The sequence below is a fragment of the Erinaceus europaeus genome, chromosome 3 (genome assembly GCF_950295315.1).
Source record: "Erinaceus europaeus chromosome 3, mEriEur2.1, whole genome shotgun sequence".
In the NCBI taxonomy this organism is placed as follows: Eukaryota; Metazoa; Chordata; class Mammalia; order Eulipotyphla; family Erinaceidae; genus Erinaceus; species Erinaceus europaeus.
Window position 1 is genome coordinate 93,838,835 of NC_080164.1, and position 20,454 is coordinate 93,859,288.

General features: G+C 38.4%; 1 protein-coding gene across 40 annotated transcripts in view; it reads left to right on the forward strand.

Moving 5' to 3' along the window:
- Positions 1-20,454, forward strand: part of NRXN1 (neurexin 1) — a 1,383,669-nt gene that overhangs the window by 1,337,545 nt on the left and 25,670 nt on the right. For 24 of the 40 annotated variants that reach the window (XM_060187660.1, XM_060187675.1, XM_060187680.1 and 21 more), the window contains one exon: positions 18,309-18,396. In XM_060187660.1, coding sequence (XP_060043643.1) covers positions 18,309-18,396 — 88 coding nt within the window. The remainder of the gene's footprint in view (positions 1-18,308; positions 18,397-20,454) is intronic. The other 16 variants (XM_060187677.1, XM_060187662.1, XM_060187685.1 and 13 more) reach the window with 1 other exon arrangement.

The window sequence follows — 20,454 nt, forward strand, 5'->3', positions numbered from 1 at the left end:
AGGCTTGTACTTTACTGAGGAGATAGCTCTCTAGCCTAATTTTAATTTATTTTTTAATGGGAGAAATAGACCAAAGCACTGCTGTACCATCTTCAGAGTTCCACTCAATCTTTGATAACTGCTAAAAAAAATTCTCTCCAGGTATATGGGTATATGACATAGTGTTCTGATGGAATATTAACAGCTTAGTAATTTAAACTAGAGGACCTTAAGTCAAGTGTCAAGTCTAATAAAAAAATACTTAGAAAGCGTTTTCTTTGTGCCAGAAGGTTCTTTTAGCAGAGCAAAAAGGCTAAATCTCATGTCACCAATTTATCCTCACAGAAATGTTTCCAAATTTCTTTAACTTGTACAATCATGTTATAACACTAGAAAACAGCATACAGATAATATTCAATAACAATGGCTCTGCCAACCCCCATATTTAGAATATTTTCATAAAATTTTGATGTACTTTGTTGTTATCAACAATACTGAGATATGTCATATAATCTGAGGTGCTGTTATTTTGTCCTGTACAATAAAGTGGCTCTATGTTAAGCTTATTTTCCTTATTAAGTTGGCTATATATGTATTCCTACTAGGCTATCTGGAATGTTGTCTGATTCTTTGACCAGCTATTTACTCAGTGATTCTTATAACTAGGTGTAATACAAGAGACAGGTGGTAGATATACATTTGAATATATAGGATAAATCTTTATAAATGTGAAAAATTTGTATTAACTGAACTAATTCACGAAAAACAGATACTATCTCCAAACTCAAGATAAATTGAATTGTGCTGTCCACTTTTTATTGTAAATATTGAGTCAGCAAAATTTTTCTTCTTTGCATACTGGTTAATAAAATATAGCTGATAGATGATTGTGAGTAAATGAATGATTTAATTATGAATAAGTGCTTTTGGCAATCAATAGATGTACACTCCAGGCATGTTTCACACATGCTTCTCAACCTGAATTTTAACGATTCTTCTGAACCAGTACTTAACTTTCAAAATTTATTATAGGCAAAAAAAAGATAAAAATATTTATTCTATAGTTATATTTTGAATGAAATAATTATAAAATCTCTGTTTCCTTATACTCAAAATAAAGCACTTGCTACTTGAGACTATTACAATAGAGTTCAGGAGAAACAGAATATTACATAGAAAAAAAGACAAAATGACAGTCAACCTTTTTTTTTAATTATTTATTTAAAAGGATCAATGAACAAAACCATAAGGTAGGAGGGGTACAACTCCACACAATTCCCACCACCCAATCTCCATAACCCACCACCTCCCATGATAGCTTTCCCATTCTCTATCCCTCCGGGAGCATGGACTCAGGGTCATTGAGGGTTGCAGAAGGTGGAAGGTCTGGCTTCTGTAATTGCTTCCCCGCTGAACATGGGCGTTGACTGGTCGGTCCACACTCCCAGTCTGCCTCTCTCTTTGCCCAGTAGGGTGTGTCTCTGGGGAAGCTGAGCTCCAGGACACATTGGTGGGGTCTTCAATCCAGGGAAGCCTGGCCAGCATCCTGGTGGCATCTGGAACCGGGTGATTGAAAAGAGAGTTAACATACGAAGCCAAACAAATTGTTGAGCAATCATGGATCCAAAGCTTGGAATAGTGGAGAGGAAGTGTTAGGGAGGTACTCACTGCAAACTCTAGTGTACTTCTCTTTCAGGTATATATTTTGCAGTAGTTTATGGATACGTGTGAACATAAGCTCTCTCCCACAGAAACTGGTGTATATATAGGTTATAGGACTTTGTTAGAAAGTGAACCACCTGAGATGAAATTAGAGTGTACTATAAAAGGAAAGGTCTCACCTGAGTAATGAAGTTGAAGGGTTGTCATTCCACATGTGAAGTCTCTGGACACAGTCTGAGGTGAAGCATGTTGAGGTGGCAATCGTTCCGTTGGTTAGGTTGTGATCGGCAGATGCAATATTATTTGGTATGGATTGGGAGACGCGTAACAGAAAGTGGGCCCTATCCAAGGGTTCCAGGACTGGGGGAAGTAGGGTCTCTATAGTGGAGATGTGAGGTTCCTGCTGTCTTAGGGTTCAAAAAGACAATCGATAGTTAATGTTATCATCATATTATTTGGTAATTGGTTTAAATTTGAAAAGTCCTTTTGTTAGGGTTTGCTGTACAGTATCCAGTATCTTGTATATAGCTGTGCTATTGGATGCTTCTAATCTACTTGGTCTAGGCTTTTGAGAGAGTCCGCATATCGAATACACAGCCTGTATATTAAAAAGATTCAGTTTGTGTTATGAGAAACTTTGAGACATACAACTGATTTTCCCCCTCTCATATTAATTAACTACTGATTTATATGTCTACATTTTGCTAGGAGTGTACATAAACACCATTCCCACCACAAAAAGACTGTGACCCATCCCTCCCACCCACTCCCACCCCCCACTGGCCCAGGAAACTGCATGTCTACCCCTCACCACAGGGTTTTTACTTTGGTGCCCTACTTACAATTTGATCAGGTCCTGCATTTAGTTTCCCTTTCAGATCTTCTTATTCAACTTCTGTTGATAAGTGGGATCATCCCATACTCATCTTTATCTTTCTGACTTAGTTCACTTAACATAATTCTTTCTAGCTCTGTCCAAGATGGGTCAGAGAAGGTGGGTTCATTGTTCTTGATAGCTGCATAGTATTCCATTGTGTATATATACCACAGCTTTCTCAGCCACTCATCTGTTGTTTGGCACCTGGGTTGCTTCCAGGTTTTAGCTATTATGAATTGTGCTGCTATGAACATAGGAGTACACACCTCTTTTTGGTTGGGTGTTATGGAGTCCTTGGGGTATAACCCCAGGAGAGGAATTACTGGATCATATGGAAGGTCCATGTCTAGCCTTGTGAGAGTTTCCCAGACTGCTCTCCACAGAGGCTGTACCAATTTACATTCCCACCAGCAATGTAAAAGGGTTCCTCTGTCCCCACATCCTCTCCAGCATTTGTTGCTGCTGTCCTTTTTGATGCATGCCATTCTTACAGGAGTGAGGTGGTATCTTAGTGTTGTCTTAATTTGCATTTCTCTGACATTCAGTTACCTAGAGCAGTTTTTCCTATGTTTGTTAGCCTTTTGGATCTCCTCCAGAGTGAATGTTTTGTTCATATCCTCTGCCCATTTTTGGATGGGGTCATTTGCTTTTTTGGTGCTAAATTTGCTGAGCTCTTTATACATTTTGGTGATTAGTTTCTTGTCTGATTTTAGGCATGTGAAGATCTTCTCCCATTCTGTGAGGAGTCTCTCTGTTTGTTTAATAGTTTCTTTGGATGTGCAGAAGCTTTTCAATTTGATTTAGTCTCATTGGTTTGTTTCTGCCTTAGTCTTCCTTGCAATTGGGTATGATTCATCAAAGATGTCCTTGAGATGTAGGTGGGAAAGTGTTTTACCAATGTTTTCCTCTAAGTATTTGATTGTTTCTGGTCTGACATCTAGGTCTTTGATTCCATTTGGAGTTGATTTTTGTTTCTGGTGAGATAAAGTGGTTCAATTTCATTCTTCTGCATGTTACAACCCAGTTTTCCCAGCGCCATTTATTGAAGAGAGCCTCCTTTTTCCATTTAACCCTTTGGGCCCCCTTATCAAAGATTAGCTGTCTTTAGGTTTGGGGATTTATTTCTGGGGTTTCAATTCTGTTCCACTGGTCTGTGTGCCTATTTTTGTTCCAGTACCATGCTGTTTTGATGATGATGGCTTTATAATATAGTTTAAGGTCTGGGAGTGTGATGCCTCCATTTCTGTTTCTTTTCCTTAAGATGGTTTTGGCAATTCTAGGTGTTTTCAGGTTCCAGATAAATGATTGTAGTGTTTGTTCTATTCTCTTAAAGAAGCTTGGTGGAACTTTGATGGGTATTGCATTAAATTTGTATATGGCTCTGGGGAGAATATTCATTTTGATGATATTTATTCTTCCAATCCATGAGCATGGAATATCTTTCCATTTCTTGGTATCAGTTTCTATTTCCTTGAGTAGCGACTCATAGTTTTCAGTATACAAGTCTTTCACTTCTTTGGTCAACTTTATTCCTAGGTATTTGATTGATTTTGCTGAAACAGTAAATGGGAGTGATTTCTGGATGTTTTGTTCTTCAGATTTAGTGTATGCATAAAGAAATGCCACTGATTTTTTTACATTGATTTTGTAGCCTGATACTTTGCTATATTGCCTAATAACTTCCAGTAGTTTTCTGCTGGATTCTTTAGGCTTTTCTATGTATACTTTCATATCATCTGCAAATAGTGAGAGCTTGACTTCTTCCCTTCCAATCTGTATTCCTTTGATTTCTTCCTCTTGCCTGATTGCTATGGCAAGAACTTCCAATACTATGTTGAAGAGTAACGGTGACAGTGGACAGCCTTGTCTAGTTCCCGATCTGAGGGGGAATGCTTTCAGCTTCTGTCCATTGAGTATGATGTTGGCTGTAGGTTTGCTATATATAGACTCCACTATCTTGAGGAATTTCCCATCTATTCCCATTTTTTGTAGAGTTTTGAGCATGAATGGGTGTTGGATTTTGTCAAAGGCTTTCTCTGCATCTATTGAGATAATCATGTGGTTTTTGGCTTTGCTTTTATTGATGTGGTGGATGACATTGATTTACTTACGGATGTTGAACCAGCCTTGCATTCCTGGGATGAATCCCACTTGGTCATGATGAATAATCTTTTTGATATGTTGTTGTATCCGGTTGGCCAAGATCTTGTTGAATATTTATGTTCATCTATGTTCATCAGAGATATTGGTCTGTAGTTTTCCTTTTTTGTTCTGTCCCTATCAGCTTTTGGTATCAGGGTGATGTTGGCTTCATAGAAGGTGGAAGGGAGTATTCCTGTTTCTTCAATCTTATGGAATAGCTTAAGAAGTATGGGTATTAACTGTTTCCTGAAAGTTTTGTAGAATTTGTTTGTGAAGCCATCTGGTCCAGGACTTTTGTTGTTGGGGAGATTCTTAATAACGGTTTCAATTTCTTTGTCTGTGATTGGTGCATTTAGATTTTGTAGTTCTTCTTGGTTCAGTTTTGGAAGGGCATATGCTTCTAGGAATTGTTCCATTTCTTCCAGATTCTCTAGCTTGGTGGCGTATAGTTCTTTATAGAAGTTTCGCAGAATTCTCTGGATTTCTGTGGTGTCAGTTGTGATATCTCCTCCATCGTTTAAAGTTCTTTTAATTAGAGTCTTCTCTCTTTTTTGTTTGGTTAGTCTGGCTAGGGGTTTGTCAATTTTGTTTAATCTTTCAAAGAACCAACATTTGGCTTCATTGATCTTTTGTATGGTTCTTTTATTTTCAATGTTGTTTATTTCTGCTCTAACTTTAGTGATTTCTGTCCTTCTGGTTGCTTTAGGGTTCCTTTGTTCCTCTTCCTCTAAGTCCTTGAGGTGTGCAGTAAGGTCGTTCATTTGAGCTTCTTCTTGGTGTTTAATATGTGATTGTATGGCTATAAGTTTCCCTCTCAGTACTGCTTTAGCTGTGTCCCAAATATTTTGATAGGTTGTGTCTTCATTTTCATTAGTTTCCAGGAACATTTGAATTTCCCGCTTGAGTGAGTCTCTGACCCAGTGTTTCTTAAGGAGCATGTTGTTTAGTTTCCAAATTCTGTGTCTTTTAATAATTTTCCGTTTGTTGTTAAATGTTAGTTTTACTCCACTGTGGTCTGAGAAGATTCTTGGGATGATTTCAATGCTCTTGAATTTATTGATGCTGTCTTTGTGGCCTAACATGTGGTCTATCCTTGAGTATGTGTTATGTGGATTTGAAAAGAAGATGTATTCCATTTTTTTGGGGTGGAGGAGTCTGAAAATGTCCAAGAGGTCTAGTCTGTCAATCTCTTCATTCAATTCTCTTGTATCTTTATTTGTTTTCTGCTTTGTTGATATATCTAAGTGTGAGAGTGGGGTATTGAAGTCTCCCACTATTATTGTATTACTATGATGTATTTTTGAAATTCTTTCAGTAGGTGTTTAATGTATTTAGATGGTCCCTCATTGGGTGCATAGATGTTAATAATTTTTAAGTCTTCTTGGCTGATTGATCCCCTAATCATTATGTAATGTCCTTGCCTATCTTTTATTACTTTATTTAATTTAAAATCTATCGTGTCTGAGATGAGAATAGCTGTTCAAGTCAACCATTTTTATCAGTCTTTTCTGTAAAGTAGACTATCTTACTCTCTCAAAGGACTAGGGTGCTTCATAAAAGCAGCAGACCAGCTTAGTGCAAGGCATCTTTAGCAGTTTCTTTCTTCTTACTTCTAGTCATACTCTCTTTTCAGTTAAAGATAATGTCCCTTTTTTACTACTTTTCTGCTATAAATCTCTAGCCATAAGGTATACATAGAAACCAGCTATCACATTTCACTGTCACTTCAAGAGATGTTGGATGGCAGAGAGAATCTTTGAAAAAGTGCAATTTTGCCACAATCCTAACCCTCCCCCCACACACACACACTCTTAGGACTCATAGTCCTGAAAGTAATCTATACCTATTCACTCCTATTTTGAGATCCAGTGAACTGTTATAAATGAACTATGTGACAAACATAGCTTAGATAACATGATAATCATAAATAAACTTATATGGAATGTTTCTACCCAATCCAAGTGTTATATACAGTGTTTCTTCTCATTTTTAAGTCAAGGTAATGCTTTACTCTTAACTATATCATCACAATCACATTTATTCTCATACAATTATTTATTTAAATTACAGAGACCAAAAGGAAAATAGCTGGGTTTAAAGTGGTGATGGGATTTCTTTTTTCTTTTCCTCCCTCCCACCCTTTCCTTTCCTTTCCTTTCCTTTCCTTTCCTTTCCTTTCCTTTCCTTTCCTTTCCTTTCCTTTCCTTTCCTTTCCTTCCCTTCCCTTCCCTTCCCTTCCCTTCCCTTCCCTTCCCTTCCCTTCCCTTCCCTTCCCTTCCCTTCCCTTTCCTTTCCTTTCCTTTCCTTTCCTTTTTTTCACAATGTAATATGTGCACTTAACCAGGTGTTCCACCACCCAGCCCCACATGTGTTTTCTTTATGGAAATTTTAATACCTTCTTTTTAAAAAAAAAAAAAAAAGTGTTACTTTTGTTCTTTTCTTTTTTTTTTTAAATTGTTACAAGGGTTATCAATGGGACTTGGTGCTGGCACAATGAATTGACCACTCCTAATGGTCTTTTTTTTTCTTTTATTCTTTTCTTTTCTTTTTTTAATTTATTTTTTTCCTTTATTGGGGGATTAATGTTTTACATTCAACAGTAAATACAATAGTTTGTACATGCATAACACTTCTCAGTTTTCCACATAACAATACAACCCCACTAGGTCCTCTGTCATCCTTGAATACCTTTTTATTGAAAATATAGCACTACCATTTTGTCATATTCTAACATATTTTAAATATGTGCCATGCTATTTAGTAAAATACAAACTAATTTATTATAAACACCAAGTTATTTAGGGAAAAATGTAGTTTGGATTGTGTGGATGGATGGATGGATGGATGGACGGATGGACAGATGGACAGACAGATGGACAGACAGTGATTGGGAGGGTAGGTGAATGAGTCATCTTAGCTAAGAGACAATCACTATCTACTGAGGATCAATTATCAGTACAATCATAGTCAAATATAAACACTCTGCTTTCTAGATTCAGTTTCCTGATATATGAAATGAAGAGTTTAAGATTAATGGTTACTAATGTCAAATTCAGCACAAGAAGAGCTGACTGCTTGATTTAAAATATGATGCCATTCCATAATATATTTAATACCAACAATGAAATCATGAATTTTGGAGGCATGTTAGTTGAAACTATTTGTCGTTGACATTTTACAATTACAAAATCTATTTTGACCTCATCATCAGTAAGGATTTGCAATTCAGCTTGTGTGAGTAGTTAATCCAGTTACCACAGTTGGATAAGCGATTCATAGTTAACAGAGAAGCCACAATGTGTTTTATTATCATTTGTTAGTAATTCATTTGGAAAGGTTCAAACTCCTGGGGCCCAAGCAATGGTGCACCTGATTAAGTACACATGTTACAAAGCTCAAGGATCTGGGTTCAAGCTCCTAATCCCCACCTTCAGGGAGAAAGCTTTGCAAACAGTAAAGTAAGGCTGTAGGTGTTTCTCTTCCTCTCCCCTTTATTTCTTGATTTCTGTCTCTATCCAATAAATAAGTATTTTTAGCAAGAAAAGTTCAAGCATCTTTCAGAAAATGTTTTGTTTAAAAACAAAACAAGTATGGAGCACATTTGATTACCCTAGATGTTCTAGTTTTCCTTCCACTCCTTTACTGCACCGTCAGTCTTTGGATTCTACTATATTCGTATTAGTGGGGATTCAGTAGAATGGCTTATTCCAGTGGTTTCTGGGAAATAAAAACATCATTTTAAAGTCTTCTTTTGGAGTTCTCTCTTACCTTGTTTAAAAGTAGAAATGCAATATGAGCACAGACATCATGGTAGCTCTAAATGAATGTATTATCTTTTAAAATATATAAATGTTTATTTCAAATCTTCTGATACCAGGTTTCCGGTTTGCATAACTTGACTAGAACAATGTTCTTTTATTCACTAGGGAGAAATTTAGCTCTTTCCTTTTTTTTCTAAGTCCCTTAAATTCATTTTACTGTAATATTATTACATCCCCTATTTTTACCACTGAGTTTTACTTATTAAGATAACCAGTGTCAAATGCACATAAACCATGCATGTTAAAAGTAATAAGACATGTGATCTCTCTACAAAAACAGAGTTTTCCCAGCTAGCCTTTTCCCCACTGTTCTGGAACCACTGCATACATTTTAAATAGCCAAAACAAATTTTTTTGGAAGAAAATTGAATGACTTTCAAGTCTGTATTTCTTCCAAGCAGAGAGCAGATTTATGGTCCCTTTTTGTAATAGCCCCAACGCATCAATTGAGATAAAATTTGTGTGGAGTTGTACCCCTCTTATCCTATGGTTTTGTTAATGTCTCCTTTTTAAAATAAATTTAAAAAATTAAAAAAAAAACATTAAAGAAATATGAAAGCTGACAATTTTCAGGAATATTTAAGCTTCCCCCTAAATATTCATGAATGCCAGTGTTCCAACAATCAATTTGTTAAATGATAATATCATTTATGGGAACACTGTTACCTTGTAAGAAAAAGAAACTATTTGAATGAACTAGTTGTTGTTATTTGCATGGATTAGTGCCTTGTGGGCACAATAAGTTATTTTCAGAAGGGAACTACAATCTAAACCTTATAAAGTAGTGACTCTTCCTTCATAGCCATTAGAAAATAGATAAGGTGCTCCATTTTGCTTGTTTATTCATGTGCTAAAGCTAAAACTCACCCTTCACATGTTGGGTATCAGTTTATTAGTTTTGCTTTTATTTTCATTGCATTTGTGAAACAGACTTTAGGTCTGTATGATCACAGGGAGACATACATATTACATATTAATAGCATCCCCTTCTATCCTGATTACATGTTGCCACCCTTCAATATGTTGATGTTCAGCTACAAAATATGATGAACTGTGCTTTAATTCCTTTATTTCCTGCATTTTGAATCATTTTTCCCTTGATAAAGACATGGAAATATGTTTAACAGACATTTTGAATAAGAACATAGGCTTTCTGTGTGCATGTCAGAACCACTCTGAATTACGTAAGATTAGCATAGCACTTTGACCTATGAGTGGTTAATGCACAGTTAGGTGCAGTTATCTAAATGGACAGTTATGTAGAGCTAATGTTTTTACTTGATCACTGTTTTGTCTCTTTCAGCAGGTTATCTCTTTTCCCATGAAGGTTATAAACATTAGGGAAAATATAGTGAAGAATAGGGTTGATTGATGTGACATATTTTGGGTTGTTTTTTTTTCCCCTTACCACTTTCTCAGCAGCATGTCACAGAGAGGTGGCTCCAAATAGTGAATTAAATTTAAATTACACAGCCTTGGCTAGAAAATTGTTTGGTTAATTCAGCCTCTGAATGAAATTTGATTTTTCCCATAATCTTCAGCCACTTCCTGAGTTTTTATACAGTGATAAGTTTTTCCAGTATACCTTTCGATTTAAGAGCCTTTGTTCACAAGATTACAGCTGGCTTTTAATTCCTAGAGAAAAAAATGCATTAAAAATAAAAAGGGATATACACTATTTGCCACAAATGGGTAAACTCTCAGCACATTATACCAGAAAATAACAAATATAAGGTGATATCACTTTTGTGTGAAATCATTTTTTAAAAAATGAAAAGAACTATCAAGCTCCTCTGCATAGAGAATGGACTGGTTGTTACCTGTCAGGGGTGAGCATGCAGAGATGAAAAATACGTGAAAAGAATCAAAAAGTAAGAGCTTACAATTATGAAATAAATTTAGAGAATGGAGCCATGACTATAGCTAATAATGCTGTGTAAGTTCCCATCACAAGAAAAAATTACAACTATATGTTTAACTGGACTTACTGTCATGACTTACAATATATAAAAATATCACAGTAGTGTATTTTATACCTGAAACTAGCAGAATACATATAAATTGATTCATTTTTGTAAATAACAGTATTCATTATACTAGTATTCATTATACTTGTATGCTAAAATATAGCTTTACAAAAAGACCATATTTTATTTATTTATTTATTTATTCATTCATTTGTTTATTATTGGATAGAGACAGACAGAAACTGAGAGGGGAGGGAGAGAGAGAAAGAGACAGATACTCGCAGCCCTGCTTTACCACTCATAAAACTTTCCCCCTGCAGGTGGGGACTAGGGGATTTGAACCTGAGTCCTTGTGTACTATAATGTGTGCACTTAACCAGGTGCACCACCACCTGGCCTCCCAAAAGACCATATTTGTATACTGATTATCTTCTACTGTAAGAAAGCTATAGAAAGTACTATTGGGGCCAGGTGGTGGTGTACCTGGTTGAGCACACATTTTACAGTGCATAAGAACCTGCGTTCAAGCCTCCAGTCCTCACCTGCAGGGGGAAAGCTTCATGATCAGCTAAGCAGTGTTGCAGGTGGCGCTCTGTCTCTCTCCCTTTCTGTCACCCCCTTCCCTCTCACTGTCTCCATCCAATAAATAAAGATAATAAAAAAATTTTTTAAAAAGAATGTACTATTTATTGTATGTCATCTTTTGGTACTTTAGGCACTGTGTTTTGTGAAAGATAAAGCTGAGAACATTCTAACACTTTCTTTTGTTTCCGAAAACTGTTCAATATAGAAAATAGGTCAATCTTTAAAAACATAAATTCAACTGGTTTGCCCTAAATAATTTAGTTTGCATGGAACATCAACCACGGAGTCACACATATGTAGCTCAGATATATTTTTAAAGAAACAGCCTTTATGGGAGTCGGGCTGTAGCGCAGCGGGGTAAGCGCAGGTGGCGCAAAGCACAAGGACCGGCTTAAGGATCCCGGTTCGAACCCTGGCTCCCCACTTGCAGGGGTGTCGCTTCACAAGCAGTGAAGCAGGTCTGTAAGTGTCTATCTTTCTCTCCTCCTCTTTGTCTTCCCCTCCTCTCTCCATTTCTCTCTGTCCTATCCAACAATGACAACAACAATAATAACTACAACAATAAAACAACAAGGGCAACAAAAAGGGAATAAATAAATAAAATAAATATTAAAAAAAAGAAAGAAACAGCCTTTATTATTTATATTTGATGTTTGGCTTCTCTCTCAGAATTGGAACCTAGACAATGAAAGATGGACATTTTGTTCAACCAAGTATTGACATAGCTACTATATTACTATTCAGATACTAGCATGAGACCTAAATTCGAAAAAAAAACTTACATGTACAATCTGAAATTTAGTATCTGAAATTATATTCTTTATAATTATATTGCCAAAAGCTTAAGTTGTTTCTACATTTATGAAACAATGCCAATACTATTAATAATCTCTCAAGTTTTATAAACATCTGCAGTGTGGTTTTCTTTTAGGTACTTTTTATATACAAATGTAATCCTTTTAGCAATAGTTACTATAATATTGGCTTGTCAGAAAAATCATGATGTATTTATGTATAGAAAAACATAACAAAAGACATCATGACATTTCTGACAACCCAATACATACCATTTTCTCAGATAAGAAAAAATGAGACATTGAAAGGTTTTTTAATTCTTTAAAGTAGGGTTTTCTAATTTTTAGAATTAACTCTTGTGTCAGATAATTATTTGTTGTGGAAGGGTCACTAGGTGCCCTTTAGAACACTTAGCAGCATCATTGGTCTAAAGTCAATGGTAGCACGCTCTCACTCACCCACTCACTACCCACTACTCTTGGGATATTGTACAGATGTGGTTGAGTCAGGCAGGACCCACAAACCACCATATTTCCATGCAAGTATTATTATTTACATATCAATCTTCTGTCTTGTTTTAAAAATGACTCCTCCACCACCACATTACCCCCTCAGGGTATCACCCATTCCTGCGAGCTGAAAAACTATAGCAACCATTGCTACAGAAGCTTTCTACCTTCCCAGAGTGCCTTGTTTTCTCCAGCCCCTTTCCTAGCCAATTCAGCCCTGATTTGCCACTTCCAGAATTCTTCAATAAAAGTCACTCCTCTTTCCGCTTTTTCTTTCTTTCTCTTCAGTGACCTGACCTAGAGAAGGGCTGGCATGCATAGCAGGAGGTGGCCATTTTGCTAGCTCCACGTGGCCTAAACCCACTGTGCTCACACCCGACTCTCGAGTGTCTGCATAAATAAAGATTTGTGTTCCCGCTCTGTCACAAGTTCCTGGTCTCTTCTCTCTCCAGCGACGCTAGCCCGGCACACTACCCAGCAGTGACCACCAAAAATGTCTTGAGAAGTTGCCTAATATTGCTTCCCCTGATGAGTGCTGAAGGAGAAAGTTGAAACTCCAAAGCCCAGATGAGAAGATAATAAGTGCTGGATTAAAGGATTAACTAATTTGTTCATTACTGAGACTGCTGCTTTACAACAACTTTTTCAGACAGAGTGTTAGAGACAGAGATGAGACACAGGGAGAAAGAACACTAGGTGGTGGCATATACCCCCACTGCCCACCTGCAGCAGGGACATTTCACAGATGGTGAAGCAAGGTTGCAGGTGTCTGTCTTTCTCTATCTCCCCCTCTCCTCTCAATTTCTCTCTGTATTGTCAAAACAAAACAAACAAACAAAAAACAGTAAAAGTGGCAAAGAGCGGTGGATTCATCGTGCAGGCAACAAGCCCCAGCAATAAGCCTGGTGGATGGGGGCGGAGGGGAGACCACAGTACTGAAGCCTCCTCTAATGCTGCATTGGGGACCAGGCTCAAACCTGGGTTATGAACATGGCAAAGGCATGCACTCTCCAAGTGAACTATTTTGCTCAGCATGTATTACAGAATTTATTCACATCTACCTCTTCCTCATACCAATGTCTAAACAATAATGGCAGTTCTATGCTGCCTTCCTCCATACAGGTAGAATTTATCAAATAAATGTGAGATGTTATCTTGTAATCTTGAAATGAATTTTACTATTCACTGTGTATAGGACAGTTTAGAAAATACTTAAAGATGTCACTTGCTCCAAAAGAAAGGAGTTTGTCTGCTATGGGACCAGTTGGGACAGTTGGCCAGTACAACCTTATAATCCAATAATTTATTAGCAAGTCAGCTGAAATTTTAACTTAAAAATATATTCCTTTTTTTGCCATTTAAAACTCTTAAATAAAAGATACCTGTGTCACTATTATACTAATTTCTGACAATCCTCACTGACACTGATAGTAACAATTCAAGGAATTCTTAGCAGCAAGAAAATTAATCCGGTCTTCTGACTCAAAGGGGTAGGAGCAGAATAATGCGAAATCAGTCATCTCAACATTTTATTTAAATGCTTAGATTTATTTGAAGTTATAATGTGAATCATTAGCACCTAAACATATTATTCTTTCTTAAGTAAAGATCCTCAACTTAATTTAAGCCCAATTTTTATAACAAAAGTATATCACAACTTGGGTCTAGTATTCAAATGTCATAATCTTGATATTTATTTACACTGTAATCTTTGTGTTAACTATTCCACTAATGAAAGCAAGTCATGTTGTATTTCTAAAGTTTCAAAATGTTGGTCCTGTATTAATTCTAATTATACAGAAGCACTTCACCGGTATTGTAATTTTGAGTATTTTTCTAAGCAATTGACATTTCATTCATCCTTGGCCAGTGGAATGAGTTGTTTTCTACCTTGTAGTTTGAATTATTTTCTGTGTTACCTTAGCATTAGCCAAATCTGATATAAACTTTTACAATTTTCATGCACTCTCTATAAGTTTACTGCTGCTTATGACGGTAAAGAACAACCTTTGTTGCTTATAAATGTGGTGATTATGCAACTAATGGCCAGGATTTATACACTGTGCTTTTTATTACAGTGATAGTTATTTCTTTTGCTGTAAGTGCAATGAAGCAACTAGAATGTCACAGAAAAAACTGTCACCTCTTTTTTCTCCACTGTAAAATAGCATGCCCCCATATAGGTTTTTCATCTTTATGATACCTTAATGATAAAAAAGACAATGGGAGGGAAAAGGAAAGAAACACAAAGACACTTCCTATTAAAACAGTACAAAAATTTGAATCAAGTGTGAAAGCTCAATATAGTTTGTAAGACTGTAAATGAACTATATTTGTTGTCCTGTATCCATTATTTCTTCTAGCGTTTGCCCTTCTTCTGTAGCCAGTCAACAGCATCAGGTTGAGCCTCATGTAAAGTTTCGAGACCTCCTTTGAATCTGGAGAGGTGGCAGTCGTTGACTATGTGGGTCATAGTCTGTCTGTAGCCGCAGGGGCAGTTCGGGTCGTCTCTGGCTCCCCAGCGATGGAACATAGCGGCGCACGGGCCATGGCCTGTTCGATAGCGATTGAGGAGGGCCCAATCATAACGAGCTAGGTCAAAGCCGGGTTGACACTTGCAGGGGTCTGTGATGAGGTGTTTGTTCTTTACCTCAGCTGACTGCCAACTCTGTTTCCAAGAGTCTGGAACAGAGAAGTTCAGTGTAGGCGTAGGGGACCAGATTGGGTGACGAGACGTCAAGCGTTGGACAGGGTGGACGAAGATATCTGCGTATATTGGCAAGTCCGGTCGAGCGAGCGTAGACGTGGGAAATGAACTTAGATGATGCTGCATCCCGACGAATATCTGGCAGGGCGATGTTGCTAAGAACTGGCAGCCATGGAACTGGGGTGGAACGGATGGTTCCAGAAATTATCCTCATGGAGGAATATAATTTGGAATCGACCAAGTGGACATGGGGGCTACGGAACCATACTGAGGCACAGTATTCTGCAGTGGAATAGCATAATGCCAGAGATAATGATCGTAGTGTGGAAGTGCTCGCGCCCCATGAGGAGCTGGCCAGTCTTGCAATGATGTTATTCCTCGCGCCCACCTTTGCTACAGTTTTTATGAGATGTTTGTGAAATGACAGAGTGCGATCGAGAGTAACACCAAGATAGACTGGCTGGGCTTCATGCCGGATTCTCGTATCGCCAAGCTGCACATTAAGCTCACGCGAGGCCGAGGCATGGTGTAGATGGAAAACAGATGATACCGTTTTTGCAGTGCTAGGGATTAGTTGCCATTTTTTACAGTAATCAGATATCAGAGACATGTCTTTCGTGAGTGTTTCCTCGAGGATGTCGAACTTTGATGCCTGAGTTGCACAGCAGATGTCATCGGCGTAGATGAACTTCCTTGAAGAAGTTTCTGGGAGGTCATTGATGTAAATATTAAATAGCGTAGGAGCCAGAACAGAGCCCTGGGGGAGGCCACTTGAGACAAGTCTCCATCTGCTAGACTTGTCACCTAGATGCACCCGGAATCTTCTGTTTTGGAGAAGAAACGATATAGTGTTGGCCACCCATGGAGGCAGGCATCTTGAGATCTTGACTAGGAGACCACGGTGCCTGTCATAGGCTGCTGTGAGATCAACAAAGACAGCACCCATCTTTAAATTCTTCTGGAATCCATTTTCAATGTAAGTTGAGAGTGCCAGGGCTTGTTCACAGGTAGATCTTCCTGGGGGGAAACCAGCTTGGGTGGGTGATAGGAATTTCTCTGTAAGATGAGAAATACGTGACAGAAGCAGCCTCTCAAGGAGTTTGTAGCACACGGAAAGGAGAGAAATTGGTCTATAGCTGGCAGCCAGTGTTGAGTCTTTCTTTGGTTTCAAAACCACTATTATCTTCGCGCGATGCCAAACTTTGGGCATAGACTCAGATTCCAAGATGTGGGACAGGAATGAAGCGAGCCACTTCTTTGCCGCGGGACCCAGGTTAAGAATGAGTTCTGGGGTGATGTTATCATAGCCAGCAGCTGTTCCCGGTTTAACCCTCTTCAAAGCGTCTTCCAGTTCAGACAGTGTAAAGGGAGAGAGTTTTGGAGATGGACAAGATAACCGGAAGTGGGATGACCACTAGTGGGAAATTTCTCTTTTCCAGACTGGGTCGATCTTAGCACGTCCAACTTGAGTTAGGTGACTGGCCACTGAGTTTGGAGATACGGGAGGATGGGAGATGGGAGGGGGTTGGCTACCGGCACCCAGACTGTGAAGAAGCTTCCAGGCCTTCCTACTTGAGTGGGTGAAGTTCAGACTTTCCGTGAGTTGTTGCCAGTGGGCTTGGCGTGCTGCATCCAGGGAGGCAATGAGATGGTCAGCCACATCTGGGTCACCCGACTCATCATACTGCTTTAGTAGTTGCTCGCATTCAGCATCAAGACAAGGCGTATAGTTAGCACGTCTCCCATGAGGAATGGCTTGGGAAGCTGCTTTGAAGATGGCTTGGCAGAAGCGCCTGTAGGAATCTTCAGAGGGGATAGAGTTAATTGGAATTGCAGGAATAGATTTGTTGGTAAGATCACTGAACAGACGCCAGTTTGCTTTCTGAAAGTTCCATCTTAGTTTCTTCGAGCACAGAATCAGTGGGAGCTGGAGACCAATGTGGATGATAGCTGGGTGGTGATGACTGTGCGGGAAGATCTTGAGAACTTGTCTTGTAGCGGGAAAGGCTTGGCCGTTGAGTGTGCTAATCCAGCACAGGTCGGGTGACGAGTCTTTATTCCATCTATCACTGTGAAAAGAGCCTGGCTGTTTGGGATTGTATAATAGGGAGAGGTCATTCGCTGAAGCCCAGTCCGCTAAGATAGAGCCATCAGCACGAGTGGAGGAATATCCCCAGTCTTGGTGATGACTATTAAAGTCTCCAACGTAAACGGCTGGGTGATTCGGGCTAGGCAGGACCTCATTATCGCATGAGGCACTGGGAGGCTTATATACGTTGACGAGCTGAATAGTTCCAATAGTAATGGAGTTGTAGAAGGTCGAAGAGGCCATATGGTAAACGTCCGCAAGACACGATTTGGCGTAGATGGCTCAGCCGTGTTTAGGATGGAGATTATAGCATATTAAATCGAATCCACTGATGGTGAATCGAGCAGCTTCATCGACTGCTATATGTGTTTCTTGTAGGCAGATAACATCTGCCTGATGCTGTATTGCCAGTTGACCAATAAGAACACGTTTGGCAAAGGACAGCCCCTCAACATTAAGTCGGAGGACTGGAAGAGCAGGACCAACAGCTTGAAAGCTGTCAGGAGCTGCTTGTTGCTGGCTTTGAAAGTGACTGGGATCCATGTGGATTCAGTCGGCTAGGAAGGATCGTCAGTTTCCCCAATGAATGGGTACTCACGGGATGCACCACGGGAAGGTCGATCCAATGCACCCTATCCATTATTGAAAGATATCTTCTACTTAATTTGTGTCTCCTAACAGTGGCAAGCTATATCTCACAGATTCATCAAAATATCTCTTGTCCTGAACATAAAAGGTTACAACTGTTTTGCTTTAAAGAAACTAAGCATACGTACTGCATAAAACCAGCTGGTGCTTGCATTGTAGCACTCCAAGGCTGTAATAAATTTCAAATTATCTCTTTCTCCCATGTTATCTTAAACCTCTATTGTGTTGCTGTGGTGACTTTTCTGTACAACTGAATGTATCAGTACTTACTAGTTGGCTACCACTATTTATGTGTCCCAATGTAAAACCAGTTGTAATCAGGTTTCCACAAATGTTTGAAGATTTCCATGAGAGATCTAAAGTTGGCTGGAAAATGTAAGCTCCAGGTTTTTGAAAAGGGAAATATTGAATTGATTTCTCTGCTGGTCAGAGGAACACAAATGGTGCTTCAGTTATTAGTCAGATAAAGGTGAGAGGGTCTGTTAAGTCACTTTTAATAAAACCATCAAATGTGATTTTTTTTTCAGACCACAGATGACATCCTTGTGGCCTCAGCAGAGTGTCCCAGCGATGACGAGGACATTGACCCCTGTGAGCCGAGCTCAGGTGGGTTAGGTTAGTCGACTTTTTTTTCTTACTTTCCTTGTTTGCAAATCTTTGTTGCATGCTGTAGTGCTCAGAAAAGCCTTGCATCTGCAACTAGAAAACTACACTATCAAACAATGCCTCATTTGAGATAAGAGGTCTTGCTGTCTTCAAGATAAAACATCCATCAAGTACTAACAGTATTTTTAAACCTATCGAGTTGGGCCAGTACAAAAGCTGACTTGGATAATGCACTGCCTTGTCATGGCATGGCCCAGGTTCAAGCATGGCCCACATGCATTGAAGTAAGTTTCAGTGCTGTGTTTTCCTTCATTCTTTGTCTCCTCTGTCTCTATCTAGTAAAAATAATAATTTCTATTTTTATTACTATTAAAAAATAAAGCTACCAAGTTGATAGAGAGGCTGAGTAGATAGCATAATGGTTATGCATAAAGAGGCACCAAACATCTCAGAATCAATGCCCAGCACCACCACAAGGCAGAGTTGATTAATACTCTGGTTAAAAAAGAAAGAAAAAAAAATAGTGGGGAAAAGCACACAAGGCATTTTATTAACTTGCAACATAACATTTGTGTATATGGTATAAGAGACTTTTCCTAGGGTCACATATAATAAAGTTGTAAAGCTTAAAAATCGAACTGCATTATGGAAAATTATTTGCCGTATCTACTTAAACAAACAAATAAACAAAACCATTACTCACTCTCTTATTAGGTGATATTAAATAATATATTTCTGATTTCCAGAAGTGATAGGATTACAAGAATTGTAAACCAAACAACAGGTAGAACCCTTGCTACATTTACTAAATATTTAAGTATTGCCATGTCTCCCTACAGTTCAAGTTGATTCATTTTAATAATAGTATATGTGTAATTTCTTCACCTTCATTGTAATGTAGTATGACTGACAGAAGCTTCAGTATTGTTTCTATGCTGTCATGTACCCTGAAAATCAGTGAATCGTCACCTAGGTTTGATTTTAAGTATAACCAAATATTAGAGTCATTCTAGTTTCCTTTGTAAAGCAGTACTTTTCTTCTTCAGATTGAGTAATTTTCTCTCTTAGGCTGACAAAGTGAGGGAGGTAGATAAATAATAGTTTATGCCATCTGCAGATTCCACTTGGAACTACAGAACTTCAGATCACAAGACAATAATTTGTATTGCTGTGAAACACACCATTTTAATGTAAATCTGCTCAAGCTGAGATTTTAATAAGTAACAGTTCAGAATGTCTATCTTCTGTGTCCTTCTGCATATCACTTCTTGCTGACTATACTCCTGAATGCCTATAAGGACTTTCATAGCAGGAGTAGGATTGAGCTAGCCAGACTGTAATTTCACAAACTTTTCAGCTTTTAGAATCATCTCTTATAAATAATTTCCAGTAACCTTGTGGCCATTAATTCTGTTCTTCTAGTTTGTGGATCTCCACACTCCTTCTTTTTGTTTATTTTGATAAATATACTTTTTTTCTTTTTCTCTCTCTTTTTTAAAAAAATTTATTAGTGACTTAATAGTGGATAGCAAGATTGTAAGATAACAAAGGGTATAATTCCCTACAGTTCCCACCACCAGAATTCTATGTCCCATCTCCATTGGAAACTTCCCTATTACTTAGTCCTCTGTGTGTATGGATCAAAATTCTTTGTGGGATGCAGAAGCTGGAAGGCCTGGCTTCTGTAATTACTTCTCCACTGGACATGGGTGTTGATAGGTTGATCAATACCCCCAGCCTGTTTCTGTCTTTTCCTAGTGGAGTAGGGCTCTGGAGAGGTGAGGTTCCGGGACATATTGGTGAGGCCGTCTGCCCAGAGAAGTCAGGGTAGAATCTCTTGTTTTCTTATTTTCACCAGGGTTATTGCTGGAACTTGACTGCACAGTGAATCCACCACTCCCAGCAGCCATCTTTCCCCTTTTATTTGATAGGCTATAGAAGAAGAGAGAAAGAGAGACACCTGCAGCACTGCAGTTGAAGTTGAGGCTTCCTTCCTGGGGGGCTTAAACCTGGTCCTTATAGTTGGCAACTTGTGCACTCAGTCAAGTACAACACAGCCCATCACCA